The sequence below is a fragment of the Crocuta crocuta genome, unplaced genomic scaffold, assembly GCF_008692635.1.
Source record: "Crocuta crocuta isolate KB4526 unplaced genomic scaffold, BGI_CrCroc_1.0 scaffold36, whole genome shotgun sequence".
Classification (NCBI taxonomy): Eukaryota; Metazoa; Chordata; class Mammalia; order Carnivora; family Hyaenidae; genus Crocuta; species Crocuta crocuta.
The window spans coordinates 12,517,609-12,537,014 of NW_027532203.1; the positions used below are offsets into that span (position 1 = coordinate 12,517,609).

A 19,406-nucleotide genomic window follows, 5' to 3' on the forward strand; every position below is an offset into this window, starting at 1 on the left:
GCAGAATCTATGACTATAGGAAGATCATGAGTGATAGTGAATTACTTGGAGGAGGGAAAGATCAAGAAAGAGAAAAATAAGAAGGAGGAATTCAGGGAACAAGGGGGGACAAACTGGAGAGAGGACAATGCAAGAACTACAACAAGAATAAAAATGAGGGAAGGGGGGAGAGAGCAAAACAGACAGAGGGGAAGGGACATAGAATGTTTCATTTCGCAGTAACTTGGATGCTTTGAGGCCTACCAGTGAAGAAATAAGAGGATTTGATGGTCAGTGATTTAGACAGTCTCATTTTCAACATATACATTTTTTTTTTTGTTTAGCCACTTTTTCTTGTTCTCAGTTTTCATTGCTTAGCTTAAGTGTACTGATCATAACTAACTTATTTTTCAAGTACCTCTTCTTTTCATAAATTTCTACTTCTTTAATTTATAATTCAAATTCTTTATCGTATATTTCTGCTTTATTACTGAGACTTTTTTTCTGTTGCTTCTATTACCCATTTCTCTTGAATTTTGTTTTCCTATTAGTCATGATGTTTTTATTTCAAAAACTATTTCTCGTCTGCTATATTTGATGATTTTACTTATATTTAAATTACTGATATGTGACTTTTATACAAACCTCAGTATCTCATCCACAAATGTCTTAAGACAACTACCAATTAAGTAAATAAGGCAGATTGTTTCTTGTTTAAAAAAATGAAATGTCAAATATTAATGACCATATCACAAGCAACAAAAAAATATATATTGCTGTATTGCAGATGCATCATAAAAGGGCAAGGGTAAAGTAATTATATTTCATGATTACTATCAGAAATTGTAGCAATTCACATGAAGCAAATTTTAAGGTTGATTATTCAATAAGATAAATTTTAAAAAGATCATTTCAAATTATCTTGAAAAAATAACTTATGAGGACTATAATTAAAGCATAATTTTATATGGTATTGTTGAAGACTCTACTGAGGATTTTCTATTTTCTATTTTGTTTTGTCTTGCACTGAAGGATATAGGAGGAATAAATATCCCCAGTGTTGGAATTCATCAACTTCTAATAAGGGAACCTTTGAAGCTGAAGTAACAAAGAAAATATAAACCAAAGTGACAGTTATTGGGATAGGTCTTACCATCCAGATCATTCTCAGGAGTCTCGGCTGTATACCAGTTGGAAGGTGGTCCAGTGCCATTAACTGTCATGGCTGACACTTGGAAACTATACTGACTTCCTTTCTCCAGTCCTATAAGAGAATTTTCCCAGAAAGGGGAAAAAAAGTTATTGAATGACCAGTACTGCTGGCTTATTTTCAGAAGTTTTCAAAATCAGTAGACATCTTCACATAGTTTGTGATTGTTGTGGTAATTATTATTATTTTGGCCAAAAGGGCAGAAATAGTACAGCAAGAAATCAAATTATTTTTCACATATTCTCATTTATTTTTTCCTAGCTTATAAAAATGTATCCCCAAAAATGGCTTCAGGGTAGATGCAGAATATAAAATATGAACGATGAAGGAATAATCAAAAATAGCAAGGATCATTTTTTCTCAGAGCCTAGAAGAGGCCTGTCTATAAATCAAGAACAGTCATCCTAAAAATTTATGTCTCCGTTATTTATTCAAGGTCAGTGATTACGTTTTCCTTGGGCCAAGAAAGAAGAATCCAAAGCCACTGCACTTAAGCAGAAAATACTAGGCCTTTCATTGCAAGGCATACTTTGTTTTGCATCACTGTCCATACTAGAAGCATAAAGAAAGTCTATCTCCATGATAACTTGGGCATATAATATTGTATATCAGGGCTTATTTTAGACATCACAGACAATACAGGTTGATGAAAGATGGCCCATGGATCATTAGTGTGATATGTACAAATTTTTATGTAAGTAACAGTCCTTTTAGCTAAATCTGAAAGCATCTTATTACCATGACAAAGTATTGTAAAACAAACCCCGTGACTTTCTTGAGACATTGAGGACTTGGCTTAAATTGACAAGTCCTTCCTTAAGTCTCCAAAGTTGAACAACTGGTAAATTTAAATTACAATCTGTATTTTCTGTTAATCTAAAATGGCACAAATATTTGGTAACAAGAAAAATTCATAAGGAAAACACATTGGAGAAATGATGCTTATTGTGTACACAGTTACGTATTTGTAGATTTTTGCATAGGCAGATGAGTAAATCTTGGTCTTAAGGAGAATTTTAATTTATTATTAATTGGAGATAATGCTTTAAGTGATGGTTAGATGGACTTGTTAATGTCCATAGCAGTTACCTTCAATAAATTATACTATTAGAGAAGACACTTTGATAAACTCACCCACACAAAAGTATCTATGACACAAAATCTTGTCTCCTTAAGAGGCTTCTAATTTTATAAAATAGACTAGAAGCTCCATAAAGAAGTAGACTGAGAATAGTTACTACTGTTGCTGTTTTCATTATTACTGGTATTTTATCTATATACTCATAGATCCCATTATACTGCCTGACACATGGAAGGCACACCTGCAAAGCAGCTTTTGAACGATCCACTAAAGTAGCACTTAACATATCCCCAAATATTAGGTTAAAGTATAATATCCAAGAGGGGTGGCAAATGGATGCTTTTGAACACAAGGCCTTTGTCGTGGCTCCATAAGTTTGTCCCTTAGTTCACATGATGTTGATCTGAATTTGTTAACATTTTGCACCCTTTCATAGGCACCCCTGTTGATTGCTAAGGCAGAGGGGTTGTGGATTGATTGTAGTTTCCAGGAAATTAAAAATAATAGGGAGATAATTCTGGGAAGAAATGCTTACCTAATCATTGTACCTCGTGGCTTTTATAGTAGTCTTATCTGACAGTTTTAGACTATCAAGAATATACTCTTTTATATTAAGTGGAAGTTTAATTTTATTTTTCTTTGAAATGGATGGGCAATTAGGTTAATACCGTTTCCAGCAGTGATTAGGAATTCAGCTTGTATTGGTCAGTTTTATTCAACTTGGTTAGACTAAAGTCCCCAGTTTTCAATCAAACACTAATCTAAAATGTTGCTGTGAAGGAATATTATAGATGTGACTAAAGTCCATATTCAGTTGATTTTAAGCAAAGGATATCTTAGATAATTGGAGAGGGGGACAGATTCAAACCAGTGAAAGATCTTAAGAGCCAAAGGCTTCCCTGAAGAGAAAATTTCACCTGCAGACAGCAATTTTAGCCCATGAGTTTCAACCTGCCTTTCCTTAGGACCTCCCTCTGTGGATTTGGAATTGCATAGCTAGCATCATAACCAATTAAGCCAATTCCTTGTAATAGATGCCTTAGTACACATCTCCACAGGTTCTGATTCTCTGACTGAACCCTGAATGACCCACCGTATTATCATATGCAAGGTTTTGACATATACATGGGAATCTGTTTGAATGCCCTATATTCTGTTTCATTCATGTGACTTTCAATGGAGTTACTTTTTGTGTGCAGAATCTATCAACTTTTAATAGATATTTATTAAAACATCTCACTAGAAAGCAGATATGAGTAGTAAAATACCTTACTAGAAAGGAGAAAGACTTCTTAAAATTTTGTCAAATTTTTATTTACATATATTGCATTGAGGATCTGTCAGTATCACTAATTCAGTCTTGAGTAAAACAAAAACCTACTAACAATTCTTTGAAGTGACATTATAAGGCGATTTAGAGACCATCCATTAACTATTTCCCCAATAGAGTCTTGCCTGACTAGCCTAATTTACTGATCAGAATAGCCCTTCCAACCAGTGAAGATGGTTTATATCATCCTCTCTGACATTTGTAGTGAAGGTTTAACATGCTGTATATATTCCTGCCTATGTCCCTTTGAAAATCCTGCCAAATTTTTTCTTTCTTTTTTTTTTTAATTTTAACATTTATTTATTATGAGAGACAGAGAGAGAAAGAGCATGAGCATGGGAGAGGCAGAGAGAGGGGGAGACACAGAATCTGAAGCAGGCTCCAGGCTCTGAGCTGTCAGCACAGAGACCGATGTGGGGCTTGAACTCACAAACTGTGAGATCATGACCTGATCCGAAGTCAGATGCTTAACTGACTTAGCTATCCAGGTGCCCCCTGACAAATTTTTTTGAACTATTAGATTTTATATTACATGTTTTTTGCTTTGTATTTTATACTAGGATATAGCTATGGAACTGTTCTCATTAGAAACAACTAAGAAATTCTAGATTAAATATAAAAAAGATTAAATATATACATATAATCCCAATATCAAAAGGGATCTTAATTAATGTCTATTCAAGTGACCCATCTAGAACTAGTTAGATATACATCTAATAAAGTGATCCTGTAGATAAAGCAGGAATACCTTTGGAATGAGAAGTTCAACAAGGGAGGGGATGTACTCAACCGTTTCTCTTGTTGGAAGAGTTATTCCTAAGATTGCACAGAATCTGCTTTACTATAGTATTATCTACAAGTAAACCCTGGTTTTACACTGTAAGGATAAAAGAAAACTAAATTCCTCTTTCAAAATATCTTTATCCAAGGAGCGTCTGGGCGTCTCAGTTGGTCAAGGGTCAGACTTTGGCTCAGGTCATGGTCTCGGTTTGTGAGTTCGAGCCCCTTGTTGGGTTCTGTGCTGACAGCTCGGAGCCTGGAGCCTGCTTTGGATTCTGTGTCTCCCTCTCTCTCTGCCCTTCTCCCACTCATGCTCTGATTCTCTCTCTCAAAAATAAATAAACATTAAAAAAACTTAGAAAAGATAAAAATAAAATATCTTTATCCAAGTCTTCTGATTCTATCTTCTGAAATCTTTACCAACAGAATTAGACTTCGACCCTCTTCTATGTCTAGATAAGTGTAGGATGCAGTGAGAAGTAGATCTGGATATTTGACCTTTTCAGGGGGCATTCTGGGTATAACCTTCAAAAATCTAGGTTACAAATATCCTGCTTCTTTGTTGTGAGGAGTACTTAGCTGGACAAGTCTAGATGTACTGAAAGCTCCTTTAGTTGCAATTTCCCATATAAATTAGGTAATAATACCTGCTTTTCCATCTTATAATGTTCTTTTGAGAATCAAATGCCAGTCTGCTTTTAAAATAGTTTATATAATCAGGCATTTAATAGATAACATTTGCAAATTATTTTCTGACTTGATTTTCACATATTCTACGATTTTGCCATAGAATACATTATTACTCGCACTTCAGAGATAAGAATTATAAGGCTGAGATAAATTAAACCAAGCAACTACATGGCGCTAGTCACAATTTGGAGTGCTTTTGGGAGACGATTCTTGGTTCTGTCCTATCTCCTGCTGGGGAGCCACAGACCATTATCTTCAGAGACCTACCTGGCCAAGGCTGGGACCTAAGAGGAACATCAGAAGCAAATATAAAGCATGGAGCAAATATGCAAGGAATTTTTTATCTAAAATGATTACATCCAGAACTAAAAAATAAATAGGAAGGCAGGGAAGAAATGAGAATTCTAGAATTTTTACAATGAATCAACTTGAGTTCAATTTAACTTCAAATTCAGTATAAAGTATTTTTCTTAATTAAAAAAAAGTTCCCATTTGAAAGAGGAGGTATCTTCAAAAGTTATAACAACAATCAACATGAATAACCAATTTTTTGAGCCCCAATCCTGATAGCTGATACCTAAAGATCTTTCAAAACAGTGTCTATCTATCGATCGATCGATCTTTCAAAACAGTGTCTATCTATCGATCGATCGATCGATCGATCTCTCTCTCTCTCTCTCTCTATCTATTCATTTGTTCACTGAAGGTCAGGTAGAGGGAAGTCTGTCTGGAACTAAAGGTTTTTTGTGTGACTATTTCTAAACGTTGTTTTCTAAGATGTATTTCCTGAGTTGGGGCAGTAGAAATTTTAAATAGCATTTTTTTTTTAAAGAAGTAGGTAGGAAAGCTTTGATTTAATTTCTTCTAGAGTTATGTAGCTCCTTGAGCTACTAAGGTAGTATTCATTTTTTATTACCCAACAGGTACCTTTTTTCATTGTGCATTATTCCACTTTATTCCACTTTATGTATCCATTTATACACACAAAATCACACATTAATTATCTGTGGTTGGCAATACATTATCTACAGTTTAAGAGCTAGGAGTATAGGTTTTCAGTTCAGGCAGAATTATATTTGGTTTTACTTCACTGTTCATGAGGTATGTGACCTTGAAAAACTTGCTTACCCCCCCTCTTTGCCTAAGTTTTCTCATCAACAAGATAGGAATAGATACATAAAATTGTTACAAATACTAAATTAAAAAAAAGAAATATATACATAAAGTGTTTTTATAGAGGTTTTTCAGCTTTATTGATATATACTCAATACACCAAAAAATTGGACATATTTAATATATGCATTTGATGAGTTTGTACAATTGCCTACATCCATGAGTCCATTGCCACAATCAAGGTAATAAACATATGCACTACTTCCAAAAGATTTCTTAGGTCTTTTTTTTTTTTTTTACTGCTAGAAACATGTAGCATGAGATCTACTTTCTTAAAAGTTTTTAAGTGCACAATACAATACTGTTAACTACAGGTGCTATGTTGGCTATGTTGTATAAAAGATCTCTAGAATTTATTTCTGTTGTATAAGTGTCACTTTATTCCCACTGAACAACTTCCCATTTCACTCTCACCATCTACCCTTGCAATTACCATTCTGTTCTCTGCTTCCATGAGTTTGACTATTTTAGATACCTCATACAAAAGGAATCATGAAGTATTTGTTTTTAGGTGACTGACTTATTTCACTTAGCATAATGTCTTCCAGGTCCATCTATGTTGGTGCAAATGGCAGGATTTCCTTTTTTTTAAGGCTGCATAATATTCCATGGTCTATTTATATATACCACATCTTTATCCATTTTTCTGTCAATGGACATTTGAGGGGAACATACATGGCTCAGTTGGTTAAGCATCTGACTTTGGCTCAGGTCATGATATGGTTTGTGGGTTCAAGCCCCGCATTGGGCTCTGTGCTGACAGCTCAGAACCTGGAACCTGCTTCAGATTCTGTGTCTCCCTCTCTCTCTGCCCCTCCCTTGCTCACATTGTGTGTGTGCCTCTCTCTCAAAAATAAATAAACATTAAAAAAATTTTTTAAATGGACATTTGAATTGTTTGTCTATCTCAGCTCTTGTGAATAATGCTACAATGAACATGCGAGTGCAGATATCTCTACCAGATCCTGATTTTAATTCTTTTGGATATGTTCCCAGGAGTGGGATAGCTGGATCATATGGTAATTCTATTTTTAATTTTTTGAAAAAACTCCATACGATTTCCAATATAGTGGCTGTTATCAAAGTTAATGTCGGTGTTACCATTGTTGTAAACGTTAAATTATTTTTTAAAAATGTTTGATGTTTTATTTATTTCTGAGAAAGAAAGAGTAACAGTGTGAGCAGGGGAGGGTCAGAGAGAGAGAGAAAGAGAGAGAGAGAGAGATAGAATTTGAAGCAGTCTCCAGGGTCTGAGCTAGCTGTCAGCACAGATCCCGGCACGGGCCTCGAACCTACGAACCGTGAGATCATGACCTGAGCCGAAGTCAGATGATTAACTGACTGACCCACCCAGGTGCCCCTATTTTTAATGCCAATGATCTATTACAGATTCATATGATAGCCAGAGTCATTTACAATACAGTGATCTAAAGATGACAATATTGTGTAGTATAAGGAGTACATAACTAAAAGTTGAAATGCTTACAACTGAGTTGGGATTACCTCCTTAACTAGTGGTAGATCAATGTCACTCTTCAGATCTCAGTTACTTCTTCTGTAAAACAAGGGCTGTACATAAGATGAATTGTGTGGTTTGTCAGGGACCAATAGTTCCGTCTCAATGTGCATATGGGAGTGGGCGTGTGTTTGTATATGCTTGTACCTGTGTATGCTTGTGCCTGTGTGTGCTTGTGCATGTACATTTCCTACCTGCTTCTAAGTATAATTTTATTCTACAAAAAGCATGGTGTAAGTAGCAATGCTTTCCTTAGCTGTAAGAAAAAATAATTTGTTGAAAGAAGGTTGTCTTCTGCCTGTTTCTATCCCCAATACTAAGTGCCTTCAATCTCTGTAATTCTCTTCTATTTCTAATTTTATAGGATTTAAAAGATGGTGCATTATTCAAATAATATATATTTCCTATTATTCCCCTAATGTTAACCTTGTTATAAAATTCAATTGTTTCATTTTTCAGTCCATAAAATGCCAATGCATGTTTATCATTATGTTTATTCTATACTGGCCATGAAACAAGAAAACTCTTCAATTCAAAACAACTTTCTCTGAAGAGCACTCAAAAAGTAAAAACAGCACTTTAAAATGTAGTTGACATGGGACCCCACAATGAAACTGATAGCAATGATTTAAAATCCTTGTTATAACTCTGAATTACTTTGTTATTGCAGATGTCTCATTATCCTAGTAAAAAACACACACAACAAAAAACACCTGTCTAACAGACAGAGGATTGTACAAAAAGATGTTTGGGTCTCTATACCTGAATATTTATATCATCCAAATGAAGCATTCTGGCATTTCCAAGTTTTTAACAGACAAATCAATATATCCATGTACCATATAGGAACTGTAGACATGGGGTCAAATCTAAAGTGCTGGAGATTCATATAGAAAATCAATTACTTCTGTAAACTAGAAATTGCATACATTACTAAATATATACTGGGGATGAGTCAAAACCATAGCTAAACTACCAGTGTGTAGTACTTCTGGGCTCCTTGATTCTCTGTACCGCTAAAGACACTTCCACAATATCTAGCAATGCAACAGTGCTGCTGAAGTTGGGTCACAGATCAGGGGATAGGAAGGCAAAGACTCTGTACAATTTGTTTTTAATGTTTTAAGGATATGCGGCTCTCTGAGAATTTTTATTTCGTCATTTCAATTTAAGGAGAGAGTCTGGGTGACTTTTGTTTTTACAATAAATGTCAGATACACTTAACAAATACAATTGCCCAGATTGTTTGTCTCCCTAAATTCATTTTATAATTGTTGAAATGAAGAAAGAACAGTATGAATGAGGGATTCAACTTTGGAGTCCAGATTCCTACAAAACTATAAAGATGGGAAGGGGCATTTGTGAGCTATTCCAATAACAAGCTAATTAATTCATCCTATTTCTTTGCTTCTGGCCAGAATGTTATTAAATCAGAGTGGTAATGGGTTATAGCTAATGCTGATTAGAAGCTCTAATTGTCCCATATATTTTAGATGAAGAAAAATATAGGACTGAGTTATTTATTTTTGAATAAAATTGATTAGAGAATACAATTAAAAAATGATTGTTCTTGAGAGGGAAAATAAAGGCGTCTGTAAGCAATTTGAATAGTGTCGACCTCAAAACTCCTGAATACCTGGAACTTCAGAGTGTGACCTTACTTGGAAATAGGAACTTTATAAATATGATTAGTTAAGGATCTTGAGATGAAACCATCCTTATTTAGAGTGGGGTCTATGCAATGACAGGTGTCCTTATAAAAGGAGAGAACACAGGCAACAGAGGAAGGTGGTACAGAGATACGAGGGGCAAACCTAGAAGCCAAGGAATGTCAGGGTTGGCCAGCAAACACCAGAGATTAGGAGAGAAACATGGATGAGTTTTTTCTCTCAGAACCTCCACAGAAATCAATGCTGCCAACNTTCCCAGGAGTGGGATAGCTGGATCATATGGTAATTCTATTTTTAATTTTTTGAAAAAACTCCATACGATTTCCAATATAGTGGCTGTTATCAAAGTTAATGTCGGTGTTACCATTGTTGTAAACGTTAAATTATTTTTTAAAAATGTTTGATGTTTTATTTATTTCTGAGAAAGAAAGAGTAACAGTGTGAGCAGGGGAGGGTCAGAGAGAGAGAGAAAGAGAGAGAGAGAGAGATAGAATTTGAAGCAGTCTCCAGGGTCTGAGCTAGCTGTCAGCACAGATCCCGGCATGGGCCTCGAACCTACGAACCGTGAGATCATGACATGAGCCGAAGTCAGATGATTAACTGACTGACCCACCCAGGTGCCCCTATTTTTAATGCCAATGATCTATTACAGATTCATATGATAGCCAGAGTCATTTACAATACAGTGATCTAAAGATGACAATATTGTGTAGTATAAGGAGTACATAACTAAAAGTTGAAATGCTTACAACTGAGTTGGGATTACCTCCTTAACTAGTGGTAGATCAATGTCACTCTTCAGATCTCAGTTACTTCTTCTGTAAAACAAGGGCTGTACATAAGATGAATTGTGTGGTTTGTCAGGGACCAATAGTTCCGTCTCAATGTGCATATGGGAGTGGGCGTGTGTTTGTATATGCTTGTACCTGTGTATGCTTGTGCCTGTGTGTGCTTGTGCATGTACATTTCCTACCTGCTTCTAAGTATAATTTTATTCTACAAAAAGCATGGTGTAAGTAGCAATGCTTTCCTTAGCTGTAAGAAAAAATAATTTGTTGAAAGAAGGTTGTCTTCTGCCTGTTTCTATCCCCAATACTAAGTGCCTTCAATCTCTGTAATTCTCTTCTATTTCTAATTTTATAGGATTTAAAAGATGGTGCATTATTCAAATAATATATATTTCCTATTATTCCCCTAATGTTAACCTTGTTATAAAATTCAATTGTTTCATTTTTCAGTCCATAAAATGCCAATGCATGTTTATCATTATGTTTATTCTATACTGGCCATGAAACAAGAAAACTCTTCAATTCAAAACAACTTTCTCTGAAGAGCACTCAAAAAGTAAAAACAGCACTTTAAAATGTAGTTGACATGGGACCCCACAATGAAACTGATAGCAATGATTTAAAATCCTTGTTATAACTCTGAATTACTTTGTTATTGCAGATGTCTCATTATCCTAGTAAAAAACACACACAACAAAAAACACCTGTCTAACAGACAGAGGATTGTACAAAAAGATGTTTGGGTCTCTATACCTGAATATTTATATCATCCAAATGAAGCATTCTGGCATTTCCAAGTTTTTAACAGACAAATCAATATATCCATGTACCATATAGGAACTGTAGACATGGGGTCAAATCTAAAGTGCTGGAGATTCATATAGAAAATCAATTACTTCTGTAAACTAGAAATTGCATACATTACTAAATATATACTGGGGATGAGTCAAAACCATAGCTAAACTACCAGTGTGTAGTACTTCTGGGCTCCTTGATTCTCTGTACCGCTAAAGACACTTCCACAATATCTAGCAATGCAACAGTGCTGCTGAAGTTGGGTCACAGATCAGGGGATAGGAAGGCAAAGACTCTGTACAATTTGTTTTTAATGTTTTAAGGATATGCGGCTCTCTGAGAATTTTTATTTCGTCATTTCAATTTAAGGAGAGAGTCTGGGTGACTTTTGTTTTTACAATAAATGTCAGATACACTTAACAAATACAATTGCCCAGATTGTTTGTCTCCCTAAATTCATTTTATAATTGTTGAAATGAAGAAAGAACAGTATGAATGAGGGATTCAACTTTGGAGTCCAGATTCCTACAAAACTATAAAGATGGGAAGGGGCATTTGTGAGCTATTCCAATAACAAGCTAATTAATTCATCCTATTTCTTTGCTTCTGGCCAGAATGTTATTAAATCAGAGTGGTAATGGGTTATAGCTAATGCTGATTAGAAGCTCTAATTGTCCCATATATTTTAGATGAAGAAAAATATAGGACTGAGTTATTTATTTTTGAATAAAATTGATTAGAGAATACAATTAAAAAATGATTGTTCTTGAGAGGGAAAATAAAGGCGTCTGTAAGCAATTTGAATAGTGTCGACCTCAAAACTCCTGAATACCTGGAACTTCAGAGTGTGACCTTACTTGGAAATAGGAACTTTATAAATATGATTAGTTAAGGATCTTGAGATGAAACCATCCTTATTTAGAGTGGGGTCTATGCAATGACAGGTGTCCTTATAAAAGGAGAGAACACAGGCAACAGAGGAAGGTGGTACAGAGATACGAGGGGCAAACCTAGAAGCCAAGGAATGTCAGGGTTGGCCAGCAAACACCAGAGATTAGGAGAGAAACATGGATGAGTTTTTTCTCTCAGAACCTCCACAGAAATCAATGCTGCCAACACCTTTATTTCAGACTCTGGCTTTTCTTTTTTCCTTTTTAATAATTTCACTTCTGTAGAGAGAAAAATCCTAAAAGTTTGTATATTTAGGGAGTCAGAATCTTGGTTTGATAATACTGAGCTGAAAGTGTTAAATCCCATTTGCCAAAAATACCATAAATGCTAAACAATTCACGGCAGCAGGGTTTTTTTTGGTCAGGTGGCTACTATTATTCATTTATTTTCAGGGCCACTTGCCTGTTAGCAGTTCAGTGGGCATAGAGTTAGCTTTAGTGGCAGGAGTTTTCAATCTTGGTGACAAAAAGTCATAATATGACATTAGAGTCTTGACTTTTAGTTTTTCATGTTATATATATAATTTTAAAATATGTATTTTACTGTTACAAGTGTAAATAACAATCACCATCAATATTTTTGGATATATATTACTCTACATATTTTCCTACAAATTCATATTCTTTTATTTGTAAATATGGACTCACACACTAGCACTGATTTAAAGTTGAGTTATTTATTTAAGACATGTTTTAAATATTTAGCATGTGATTTAGTATTTTTACATTGTATCATTTTCAATAGAAAAAAAGTATTACTTGATATGAATTTGACTAAATTTTCTAGGTAACTGCCTGTATTTGGATACTTGGGGTATTTTTTTCTTCCAATTTGTTATTACAGTAGTGCAATGAACTTGTTTATAGTGAAAAACTTTGCAGAAAATATGGCAGCAGAATTGGAATAAATTCCTAGTAGAAAAAGTAGATCATATACCTATGAAGATCTCTCTCTCTCTTTCTCTCTCTCTCTCTCTCTCTCACAAACACACACACACACACACACACACACGCCTGTTTATAACAAATATCTACACATTGCTTTCCAGAGACATTCTAGAATCCTCTGGCCTGCAGCAGTATATGAGTATTCATTATTTTTCCCATATGCTTCCCAAAACAGGGTATCATCATTCATTTATATATTTATTACTTTAATCCAAAGAAAATGCTAACTCATTTTTGTTTTAATATGCATTTCTCTACTAATGAGCTTAGTTCCATAAGTTGAATATCCAATACTGAGCTTTTCCATCGGAACACTCATCCTTTAATGAATAATTGTATAAAAAGTTTATTTTACATTTTTAATCTTTTTTGTTTGAGAAGAAAAAAATTGAAAAAAAAAAAAAGGTTTCAGAGCTTCAAAAACCATCATCTATTAAAATAAAAAATAAGGCTTGGTGTTTGCTCCCGCAGCATATATACTAAAACTGGAGTGATAAAGAGAAGATCAGCATGACTCCTGAAGAAAGATAGCTGGCAAATTCATGAAGTGTTCCTTATTTTGTATGGTATAGATGAAAATTTTAAGAAAGTGGATCCTGAGTTCTCATCACAAGGACATTTTTTTTTCTTTTTTAAAATTTTATCTATATGAGTTGATGGCTGCTAACTAAACTATCAGTGGTAATCATTTCACAATGAATATAAGTGAAGCCATTAGGTTGTATACCTTAAACTTGTACAGTGGTATGTGACAATTAGACCTCAGTAAAACCAGAGGGGAGGGAAGTCTTGGATATAATTATTCTTAGAGGCTCTTCATCTATTCCATTTTAGGAATTATACTAAAATTTTTTCAGTAAGATTTTTTTCAATCTTGGTTTCTTTCAAAATAAAGTACATGTTACACCAATTATCAGACTGAGCACATATGCCTCACCTCAACTTCATTTATTTTTACGTTCTTTTCATATTTTCAACAGGAAAAAAAATACATAAGATCTCGGCTTTTTTTAAAGCTTTTTAAATGATATGGTAGAGTGCCATAACTTCCTCTTACAGGCAATAATACGTAGTTAAGAGAATTTTGTCCTGATATAAAACAAGAAATATGATTTTTGACCACCTACCTTGGAAGCACTTTTACCATTATGCTAAAATTTTATAAGCACAAAAGATAAGAAAAACACACGAAAAACCAAAAACCAAACATCAACAACAGCAGCAGCAGCAACAACAACAATAACAAGAACAACAACAAACCTGAGGGGGAAAACAGGTTTTGATCAAGTCTCAGAGTGAGGACTGAACAAGGAGCTTAAAGTGTGTGTGTGTGTGTGTGTGTGTGTGTGTGTGTACGTGTGGGTCTTAAACTGTGATTTCAAATGGAAATTTACTGAGTATATGGTATAAAGAAAGAAAGAAAGAAGGGGTTACTTTCTTCTTTCCTTTTTTATGGTGATAGTTTTTATTCTCCATTTGCTGTAAGTTATGAGTTTCAGTTTGTGTGTTTTCCTGCACCCTTTTCATGTGCCACTCCAGATTTGCTTAAGTTTCCCTCCCAATTCTTATCAAGAGCCTCCGCTATATGCTTTGTGTCCCAAGCCCAGGCAATATTTCATGCTCTCCTTAGAGCTATAAAGCCCTCCTAAGTACTGTTGCTACACTAGACCAAGCCACTGCCTCATTAAGGACTTACTGACATGAGAGAATTCCATGTTTGGACATTCTACCTTCTTAGGTGCTGTCTGCAGGTATAGAATGGTTAACAGCCTATTGACAGACTTTGACCAATGATAGGCAAGAGAGGAACTGCTCATATTTCCTATCCGGCCACTGACTAGGATACATAGTACTTCATGCGGCCTCTCAGGAGACACCCTATGAGGCTGAGCAAATTTTGTGTTTGCTCTAACCTTGTGGCCAGCTCAATAATAGGCCACTGTTACTGATTTCTCTTCTTCCCTCGTCACTTGCACGTGTGCTTTCCTGGGTTTGCACCCCCCAGAGGCATTACCTTGAAAGCATATCTCAGACATTTTTCTAAGAAACTGATGGACATGACTTAAGGGTTCTGATAGCTAAAAGAAATACATTACTTTTCATTTTGTAAAATAAAACACATTCGCTAAATACTGCATGGAAAATTGCTTGGAATACTCCAGTTTTCATAAAGAAGCTTGACCTATTAGGAATTCCACCAATATTGCTACACAAGTGAATTTACTTTTATGTTTACGGAAAGTAATCTGTTCATTTCCTAAACTACCCTCTCCACATTTTCCAACCCCATCATCACCACTGGAGGTTAGGGGAAAGCGATCAGAGTGACTTAAACTTGGAACCATTTGATTAGATGGCTTTTTAAAAATATTCATTTATTTTTGAGACAGAGAGAGAGTGAGAGAGAGTAGGGAGGGGCAAAGAGACAGGGAGACAGAGGATCCAAAGTGGGCTTCACACTGACAGCAGAGAACCCAGTGCAGGGCTCAAACTCATGAACCCAGAGGTCATGACCTGAACTGAAGTAGGATGCTTAACCAACTGAGCCACTCAGGCACCAATCAGATAGCTTTTTAAAGTTACTAGTTAATGGGGTACCTGGGTGTCTCAGTTGGTTAAGCATCCAACTTAGGCTCAGGTCATGATCTCATGGTTTGTGGGTTTGAGATCTGCGTCGGGCTCTGCGCTGACAGCTAAGAGCCTGGAGCCTGTCTTTGGATTCTGTGTCTCCCTCTCTTTCTGTCCCTCTTCTGCTTATGCTGTCTCTCTCTCTCTCAAAAATAAATAAAACATAGTTTTTTTAAAGAAATAAAGTTACTAGTTAAAAAGTTAAAAGTAATCTGACAAGAGGGGCTTGTTGAGTAAGCAATGCTGAGAAACTAACAATGCTGAGAAACTAACATGGATTAAAAAAAGAGCATGATCCAACCATAATATGTACTAAAAGCATTAGAAAGAATATCAGGTTAAAATTATAAAGGTTATTCTTGTTCACACCAATAAATGCCACCTGTCAGGAAACAAACAAACAAAAAAAAGAATGTTTCCTTGAAGTGAGAGCATATTCTATTCCTAAAGCATTTAATTCATCAAAACCTTGCAGGACTACACTATGTGAACACTGACCTGTGAACAGGTACCAGAGGTTGTTGGGCTCCAGTGTTTCCATTTCACCCCTGCGGGTTGTCTTTCTGTGTCGGATTTTATAGCCAGTAATAAATCCATTTTGTGTTCCTGATGGAGGAGGCAGCCAGCTTACTTTGATACTCTGCAAAATAACAGATGCAAATTAAAACATTGGAGAAAGTAAGGACAACAGGGCAAGGTCCCCCAAACCTAAGTATGAATAAAACAGAGAGGCAAGAAGTGCTAGGGATTACTCCCTAGAACCAAATTAAATCCATTCTTATAATTTGACAGTATCCCTCTTTGTATGATTTTGATGAAAATAACACAATTCATTAGATTGATTACATGCATTATCGCATCTCCTTTGTAAATGACACTAAAATGACAGTAAAATGTTCTTAAAGGGTATACACCCATAAGGAAATAGATAATAGGAGTCTAAAGGATGAGAGATGCTAACAAATATTTAAGAGGTGCAAAGTGAGGGGGTATGGTGGCTGAGCCAAAGGAGAAAGATGAAATCTAAATTACTCTTTAAGAGATATTAATAAATAACAAGGTGATTTCCATGACAAAATTCAGGGAGGGCTAGAAATTGTTACTTCCTGGGGTGCCTGGGTAGCTCAGTCAGTTAAGCATCCAACTTCAGCTCAGGTCATGATCTCATGACTCGTGGGTTCGAGCCCTGTGTCGGGCTCTGTGCTGACAGCTAGCTCATAGCCTGGAGGCTGTCTTCGGATTCTGTAACTCCCTCTCTATCTGACCCTCCCCTGCTCATGCTGTCTCTCTCTCTCTCTCTCAGAAATAAATTTAAAAAACATTAAAAAATAAAAAAAAAAAGAAATTGTTGCTTCCTAAATATCTTGAAAGACAAGACTTAAAGCATGGTGCTGAAATAAAAGATGAATTGAAAGTCATATCCACATCTAGGAAAATCAATCTACTAACCCTCAGTGCCCTTGGAGTAGCTGGGAGTTTTATCCCCTAGGGATACTGAAACAGAATCCACAAATTCAGAGATAGCAAGCACAGAAAAGAGTACAGGTGAGGGCAAGGGTTATTAAGTGAAAGATAATCAAGCATTCTTTCTTCATCTGCATTCAGTACAGTGAAAATTAGATGTATATTGCCCAGGCAGAATATCAAGTAATAATTCTCTAAAGAAAATTATAAGTTTGGCTCTAGACAAAACAGTAGCCAGATTTCTGATTAACTCCCTCAATAATGAGGCTCCCACTTAATAGCCCTCACTCATGCACTGGAATTTGCACTTTGAAATCAGCTTTTTGGTACATATATCATTTTAATGTAAACCAACAATTTAAGACTACCAGACTTTTTTTTTTTAAAAAGTTTTTAGTATAAAAGAGGACAAAATACATAAGAACATAATGGCTCTAGGGCATCTGGATGGCTCAGTTGGTTAAGTGTCCAGCTCTTGACTTTGGCTCAGGTCTTGATCTCATGGTTTGTGAGATCAAGCCCTGGAAACTGCTTGGGATTCTCTCTCTCCCTCTCTCTCTGTTCCTCCCTGCTTGTGCACTCTCTCTCTTTCCCTCTATCAAAATAAATAATTAGACTTAAAAAAACCCATAATGGCCCTTGTCTGAAATAATATTAATGCTTAGAGCAGAAAAAGGATCTCCAAAACTGTCATTAATATCCAGGTAATCTAAGAGAAGATATTATATCTGTGAAAGGAATAAAAATATAGGAAAAATAAAAGATTCTTTTAAAATACTATGACATTTATAATTTGATTGCACCAGTTAAATATTCAATAAATTATCTGGATGATGCATTAAAAAATCTCTTAAAGTCTTTTAAAATCCCAAATTGGGGGAGAAAAAAAAGATGATCATAGATTTGGAGAGAAAAGATAAGAAATGAGAAGTTTGGTCTATAATTTCCAATATCCAACTAATAAGATAAATAGTGAAAAAACAAAAAAAAAAATAGAACTCAGAAAATTAGCAAAGAACAAAAATAAAAACCAGAACCCTTTTCTGCAACAAAAACCTTGCGGGACTGGAAGATTTGAGACTTTAGCCTGAAAGGGATTATGGAATAGCTGATATCATACATGAACAAGAACTACATTAAGGCACATTATTGTGAAATACTAGAACCTCATGGAGGAGAGAGGATACAAAAGCTTCCAAAATGGAGGAAAGAAAGCAGGTGACATAAAAAGTAAAAACAGTAAGGAGAACGATTTCTCAACAACATTTAAAGTTAGAAAACAATGGAAGAGTACTTATAAAATTCTAATCCTAAAGGATTTTAAACCTAGAATTCTAAGTTATCAATCATAAGGAAAAATAACACAAGTATAAGAATACATATATGCTTATATAAGTATAGGGATATTTCAGAAATACATGGTTTCAAAGATAGCTATCCATATTCACTTTAGAAGGAGTCTAATGAGGGTATGTTTCATGAAAATAAGAGTGCAAATGGAGAGAAAAAGATTTGAAATCCAAGAAACAGAGATTCCCAAAGAGAAAACCAAAATAAAATTCTCAGGAATACTGTAATGAAAATTTGAAAAAATTTAAAATTAGACATGATGAGACACAAATCCAAAAGAGCACATACTATATAATTCCATTTGTATGAAGTCCAAGAATAGGCAAAATGAATTTATAGTAAAAGAAAGCAGACTTGCAGTTGCCTACTGCAGTTGTACTGGGGAACTGATTGGCTATGGAAAGAAGGAGACTTTTTTTGTGTGATGGAAACGTTCTGCATCTTTATTTTGCATTTGTCACATAGGTAGATACAACTGTCAAAATGTATTGTTATGGGCTGAATTGTGCCCCTGCTCCAAATTCACAGGCTGAAATACTAACTCCCAGTAACTCAGAATGTGAGTGTTTTGGGGGCTCCTGGGTGGCTCAGTCAGTTAAGCATCTGACTTCAGCTCAGGTCATGATCTCATGGTTTGTGAGTTCGAGCCCCACGTCAGGCTCTGTGCTGACAGCTCAGAGCCTGGAGCCTGCTTTGAATTCTGTGTCTCCCTCTCTCTCTGCCTCTCCCCCCTCTCAAAAATAAATAAACATTTAAAAATTTTAAAAAAAAGAACGTGAGTGTTTTTGGAGGTAGGGGGCTTGAAGAAATCAAAAGGTAAATGAGGTCATGCGTATGGGACCTAATGCAATTTGACTGGTGTCATTCTAAGAAAAGGAGATACGGAGACATAGAATGAGACCATGTGAAGACAGTGGAGGAAGGCAGCCATTTACAAACCGAGGAAAGAGGACTTAGAAGAAACAAGCGTGCTGGCACCTGGATCTCGGACTCCCAGCCTCTAGAACTGTGAGAAAACAACTATGTGTGGTTCATTCAGGTTTCCTCCTCTGCG

At 35.4% G+C, this 19,406-nt stretch overlaps 1 protein-coding gene and 1 non-coding gene across 2 annotated transcripts in view; one reads left to right on the forward strand and one right to left on the reverse strand.

Moving 5' to 3' along the window:
- Window positions 1–19,406, reverse strand: part of DCC (DCC netrin 1 receptor) — a 750,532-nt gene that overhangs the window by 196,406 nt on the left and 534,720 nt on the right. Inside the window, exons 13-14 of the mRNA XM_077777558.1 lie at window positions 16,037–16,178; window positions 1,133–1,243 (exon numbers count right to left, since the gene is read on the reverse strand). Of these exons, the coding sequence (XP_077633684.1) occupies window positions 1,133–1,243; window positions 16,037–16,178 (253 nt within the window). The remainder of the gene's footprint in view (window positions 1–1,132; window positions 1,244–16,036; window positions 16,179–19,406) is intronic.
- LOC144242763 (U6 spliceosomal RNA) lies at window positions 13,370–13,472 on the forward strand. Its single transcript, XR_013338457.1, has one exon. It is a non-coding gene; the product is annotated as a U6 spliceosomal RNA (small nuclear RNA).